Genomic DNA, 6556 nt, shown 5'->3' with positions numbered 1-6556 from the left:
CTGTCGACGCTGGGGTGATGAAGTCGACATTTTTAGACAATTGATTGATTGATTGATTGATTGATTGTCGCCAGTTGACGGGCAGTGCAGCCTTTCCTGCGTGTGCAGGAAGTTGGAAGTACCGTAGGAGTTGTCCTCCTGACATTTTAACCAAATGTCAGTTTTCTTTTCTCTGGGCCAATTATTGAAGAAGTGATGCAGAACTGGTTGTTTCCGCGGACGTTCTCATGGACGAACTGACCCGACGCAGCGCAGGAGAATTATCATGGACGAACTGACCCGACGCAGCGCAGGAGAATTATCATGGACGAACTGACCCGACGCAGCGCAGGAGAATTATCATGGACGAACTGACGCGACGCAGCGCAGGAGAATTATCATGGACGAACTGACGCGATGCAGCGCAGGATAATTCTACACACACTTTCAGATAAGAGGTGAGAAATTACTGTTCTGGAGCACTGGGTCACTATAGTCTCGCGTAGCCAGACAACTATTCCACAATCTCCGAATGCTATATAGAGTCTGGACCTGCACCCCATGAGCTGAGTAAGGAATGCTATATAGAGTCTGGACCTACAGCCCCGTGAGCTGAGTAAGGAATGCTATATAGAGTCTGGACCTGCAGCCCCATGAGCTGAGTAAGGAATGCTATATAGAGTCTGGATGTACAGCCCCATGAGCTGAGTAAGGAATGCTATATAGAGTCTGGATGTACAGCCCCATGAGCTGAGTAAGGAATGCTATATAGAGTCTGGATGTACAGCCCCATGAGCTGAGTAAGGAATGCTATATAGAGTCTGGACCTACAGCCCCATGAGCTGAGTAACGGAAGCTGCCATTTCCGTTCACTAAAATATATTTTAAACAATCTTTAGAGCTTATTTTTTTATTTCATTTTCTGCTAAGCAACATGTTATATATGCTTAGATGTTTTCTATTTATATTAGGATAAATATGCGCGACTGTAAAGACGAAACGGAAGTGGCGAGGAGGCTCCACTTCCTATAGTAACTTCTTATATTTTACTCACGACAGCTCTTCCGTTGAGACTGTATGATGAAGCATTTGGAAATCGCGGAGGCAACAGTCTGGTAATGCCAGACTACTGGGCGAAAGACACTGGATCACAGACTACTGGGTCACAGACACATTGTTACGGGTCCCCTTGTTTTTTGTGTCCTAAATATGGTTTTTAATTATTATTATTTCTAAACATTCCCCAAAAAGCAAAACTTTTCACGAATTAAACCAAAATTCAATGTTTTTTTTTGTAACTTCATAAAAGGAAAATTTAAGAAATTCCATATAAACACACAAAGAAGTAGTGACGATAGGAGATCTACAAGCTCACAAGGCGGCGCGAAGCGGCACGTTGAGAGCTTGTAGATCTGCTATTGTCACACGTTTGCGTCCCAAGAGAAAATCTAATTTCTGTTTTGGGTCACGGGCTGAAACGTGTGGGAACCAACCAGGTCTAGAGGCCGGACAGCGAGAACAGGGCTTCTCAAGGTGGGTGACATCCGTGGACTCAAGTCCAGGCGTGTCAGAATACTTACGATAATACAAGATCAGAGCCATCTACTAGAAGAGTTACGACATTGAGGGGGCGGAAACCGAGCGATCGAGCGCTGTTCATGCAGCCTGGACTGAGGCAAAGCTGGAAATACTTTGTTTTCAACGAGGGAGGCGCAAATAAGATAACTTTTAGGCATGCGTGCAACATGCCAACTGTTTTAAAGTATTGTCCAGTAACAACTAAAGTCTCTCCAATGTGTATGTCGTATACTATTACTACAAAACAATCTAAAATAAAAGGATTTAAGATCATTAAAGCTGTGCTATTGCCTGGGTCAAATCTGTATCTCTGCCTACTTCCGGTCCAGGACTTGTCCCAGTTGGTTGTCCCCATTCTCAATATAAGTCTATGTAGGAGAGCCTCCATTGGCCTGAAGTCGATAGAAGTCTATGTAGGAGAGCCTCCATTGGCCTGAAGCCAATAGAAGTCTATGTAGGAGAGCCTCCATTGGCCTGAAGCCAATATAAGTCTATGTAGGAGAGCCACGATGATTGACAGGCAGTGACATCATAGCCAGGGGACACAGCTGCAACCGTCTAGGACGGTGATGGTTTGGACGGGCACAACATGCATGGGCACGACACGGTTTTTAACATTCTTTTTTTTTTTTATTATGCATAATTATAACCAAAGCTGTAATTCAGATTCTGTTGAATGTCCAGACAGACAGACTTAATGACCTCGGGTCCATCAATCAGGACTACATTTCCCATGTGTCAGACAGACAGACTTAATGACCTCAGGTCCATCCATCAGGACTACATTTCCCATGTGTCAGACAGACAGACTTAATGACCTCAGGTCCATCCATCAGGACTACATTTCCCATGTGTCTCGTGGTGAGCCACAGGTCTTTAGAGCCACTCAGAGTTCATTTGTAAGTGTTTTACATCAAATATTAAGCATTAAGACACAGAGCATGTACAACACTTACAATACACATTCTACAATTTAGGCATTTAGCTCTTAATCCAGAGCTGTAAACTTGTACATCTGCCATTTTTGAGCATTTAAAAAATATATATCTTTCGTGTTTATAACATCATGATTAATTTTGACATTTTCTAACACAAAATCTTCTCTTCTGGGGGATCAGATGGGGGCCAAATATAGCCTACATCAATTTGAAAGCCCATATATCTGTCTGTCTGCAGTGCCTGCCTGCCTGCCTGCCCGCCCGCCCATGCCCGCCTGCCTGCCCGCCCGCCTATCTGTCTGTCTGTCCGTCCAGCCTGGCCCATATATCTCAGGTGTCTGCAGCGATGCGAGGCGAGGGACACACCGAACCATGTTGGGACACGTTGTAACTTGATGTTAATTATTTTAATTACTCGTGTCTGACTGCTGCCGTCTGCACCACATGACGTCCCTCTGTCTTCCTATTGGCTGACTGCAGCTGTCTGCGCCGTGTGGAAAAAGTTCTGGCACGCAGGCTAGAATGTTTAGACCTGAGGACCATTCTACAGATGTCTTCTGAAAAAACATTCTATATCAGTCAATCTCAAACATTTTCATGTCAAGGACCCCCAAAATATATGTAATTTGCCGCCGAGCCCCATCTGAAAATATTTTCTTCCAGCCAGCGCCCCCCCCCCCCCCCCCCCCCCCATAAGCAAAGCTTTGAGTTAAAAACGTTCGCTCTGAAAGAATATATATTCAAAGATTTGCGCCACGTTTTCACAAAATAGCAGATCTACACGCTCGTAGCGCGGCACGTACGTATACAGGATAACTCGCTACTCGAGCCAAAAACAAATAAATCTGATACAGGCAACAAAACAAAACAAAAAACAAGTACCAATAATTAGTTTAGGCAACCAAATATCAACAGTTCAAGGCGTTCAAAATTGGCTATAAGGAAGACCAGCTCCCTGGTCCTGCTTGTGTTAAGCCAAAAGCAACACTCAAGAAGACTCACAATAATGGAAGGAATAGCCAGCGAGACCCCAAGGATCACATAGAGGGATTACATCTCCACTGGGAGGAGACCCCGGGGGAGACCAAGGACCAGATGGATTACATCTCCACTGGGAGGAGACCCCGGGGGAGACCAAGGACCAGATGGATTACATCTCCATTGGGAGGAGACCCCGGGGGAGACCAAGGACCAGATGGATTATATCTCCACTGGGAGGAGACCCCGGGGGAGACCAAGGACCAGATGGATTACATCTCCACTGGGAGGAGACCCCGGGGCAGACCAAGGACCAGATGGATTACATGTCCACTGGGAGGAGACCCCGGGGGAGACCAAGGACCAGATGGATTACATGTCCACTGGGAGGAGACCCCGGGGGAGATCAAGGACCAGATGGATTACATCTCCACTGGGAGGAGACCCCGGGGCAGACCAAGGACCAGATGGATTATATCTCCACTGGGAGGAGACCCCGGGGCAGACCAAGGAGCAGAAGGATTATATCTCCATTGGGAGGAGACCCCGGAGCAGATGGATTACATGTTCACTGGGAGGAGACCCCGGGGCAGACCAAGGACCAGATGGATTACATGTCCACTGGGAGGAGACCCCGGGGGAGACCAAGGACCAGATGGATTACATCTCCACTGGGAGGAGACCCCGGGGCAGACCAAGGACCAGATGGATTATATCTCCACTGGGAGGAGACCCCGGGGCAGACCGAGGACCAGATGGATTATATCTCCACTGGGAGGAGACCCCGGGGCAGACCAAGGAGCAGAAGGATTATATCTCCATTGGGAGGAGACCCCGGAGCAGACCAAGGACCAGATGGATTATATCTCCATTGGGAGGAGACCCCGGGGCAGACCAAGGAGCAGAAGGATTATATCTCCATTGGGAGGAGACCCCGGGGCAGACCAAGGAGCAGAAGGATTATATCTCCACTGGGAGGAGACCCCGGGGCAGACGGATTATATCTCCATTGGGAGGAGACCCCGGGGCAGACCAAGGACCAGATGGATTATATCTCCACTGGGAGGAGACCCCGGGGCAGACCAAGGACCAGATGGATTATATCTCCACTGGGAGGAGACCCCGGGGCAGACCAAGGAGCAGAAGGATTATATCTCCACTGGGAGGAGACCCCGGGGCAGACCAAGGACCAGATGGATTATATCTCCACTGGGAGGAGACCCCGGGGCAGACCAAGGAGCAGAAGGATTATATCTCCACTGGGAGGAGTCCCCGAGGCAGACCAAAGATGACATGGAGGGATTATATCTACAAACTGGCTTTGGAACGCCTCGAGATGCCCCAGAATGAGGTCACTAATGTTGCTCTGGAGAGGGAAGTCTGGAGCTCTCTGGTGGAGCTGTTGCCCCCGCGACATGACTACGGATAAGCGGTTGAAGATGGATGGATAGCCAGCATTCCTTCTGGTACTCAAGGAGGAAGCAGCCCGTCTAGACACCAAATGGCTGACGACAGGCAGTCCTCGTCAACTAGTAATACATACGTCGTCGAACCCCTTTGGACCAGGGGACTAATATGGTGCATAAAAGGGTACAACACACAACAGCGATTAAATTAAGAGCAATCGCAGTCGTAAGTACACTTAGCGTCGTGTTCGTCGCCTGACCGGCCGCCGCCGCAGGCCACTGCTCCTCCCCCTCCTGGTGGTCATCAGCGGTGGTACTAGTCATGGCCGCCAGTTCCCAGCAGACGTTGTGCGGGAGTTCGGACCTCTGCAGGCCGTGCTGCAGGACGGCCAGTTTACATAACGTCTTCAGACTAGGACTCAGGTCCAGGATGTACAGGTCGTCCACGGAGTAGGAGTCGCACAGCGGGTTGGGAGGCAGGACCAGCGTCCTGCCTCCGAACAGCACCACGCGATCCCCTCCTCCCCCGGCCCCTCCCACCGCCGCGCAGCAGCACAGCTCCGTGATCCAGCGCGGCCCTTTCCCCTTCGGCTCCGCCTCCCTCCACGCGCCCGTCTCCGGGTGGAACCGCCACAGGTCGTTGAAGCACGGCGACACGTAGCTGTTGCGGCCGCCGAACACAAACAGCTCTCCGTTGTAGGTGAACGCAGAGTGGCTCCAGCGTCCCTCGGGGAGGAGGGGGAGGGGCCGCCCGCACGGCTCATCGGTGGCGCAAGGTTGAGCGCCGCCGCTGCTGCTCAGCCAGCGGTCGCTCTGCGTGTCCAACACCCGGACGTAGTTGTAGATCCGGTGGCCGCGGTACCCGCCCAGCCCCCCGAACACCAACATCCTGGTCCCGATGACGGTGGCGGAGTGGTGCGACGAGGCGGGCGGCGGAGCCCCCCCCCGGGTGCTGACCATAGACCAGACCATGGTGGCCGTGTCCAGCTTGTAGGTGGCGTTGGTGTGTCCGGTCAGAAGGTCCCATCCTCCGTGGACGTACAGGACCCTCCCCGACGCGCACACCGAGTACCCCTCCATGGCCTCCGGGACGCTCCCGGAGAGCCGGTGCTCGGACCAGACGTGCGCATCCACGTCGAAGGCGTACAGCGCGTTGCTGTGAGGCCTCCCTCTCCAGATGTAGACGGTGTCCTCTATCAGCACGGCGCAGGGGGCCTCCAGGTGGCGCTCTCCCCTCCCTCCAGAAGGAGGCGTCCCCCCCGCGGCGTGGGGAAGCTTACTCCAGCGCAGAGACACCGTGTTGAACACGTGCACCTGGAAGGGCTGCCGACAGCCGCAGTAGTCTCTGTTGAAGCAGATCGCCTCGAATGAGTAGAGCTCAACGCCGGCGACCATGGCCGCGTGGCTGAGCCTCTCGGGGCCGTCCTCCAGGTGGACCACCCAACGCAACATTCTCTTCTCACCACGACGTCGACGGTAAGAAGCAACCTCGCCGCGTAACAGATCGCTACGGCGTATTTCCGTACATGTTTATAGGTGTTTAGGACACTGCCGCTTATATTGGTTGGGCGGCTCAAACGTCACACGAAGTCTGGCCAGAGAGGGGTGGATGTTTGCGACCCGAATCGTGCATTTCCCGTCAGTGTGTTGGTTGGTCACCAAAGGCTGACATCATGT

At 51.8% G+C, this 6556-nt stretch overlaps 1 protein-coding gene across 1 annotated transcript; it reads right to left on the bottom strand.

Annotated features, from left to right (window-relative positions):
- Positions 1–263: 263 nt before the first annotated feature.
- Positions 264–6331, bottom strand: LOC308324451 (kelch domain-containing protein 3-like; the record flags this gene model as incomplete). The annotated part of the gene is made up of 2 exons (XM_080776495.1): positions 264–350; positions 5114–6331. The coding sequence occupies 2 exons, from the start codon at positions 6329–6331 to the stop codon at positions 264–266; spliced, it is 1305 nt and encodes a 434-aa protein (XP_080632621.1).
- Positions 6332–6556: the final 225 nt, after the last annotated feature.

The sequence above is a fragment of the Protomyctophum bolini genome, assembly GCF_963924005.1.
Source record: "Protomyctophum bolini genome assembly, chromosome: 11".
Lineage (NCBI taxonomy): Eukaryota > Metazoa > Chordata > Actinopteri > Myctophiformes > Myctophidae > Protomyctophum > Protomyctophum bolini.
The sequence above is the reverse complement of the archived record's forward strand: the minus strand, read 5'-3'. Positions and strand labels throughout refer to the sequence as shown.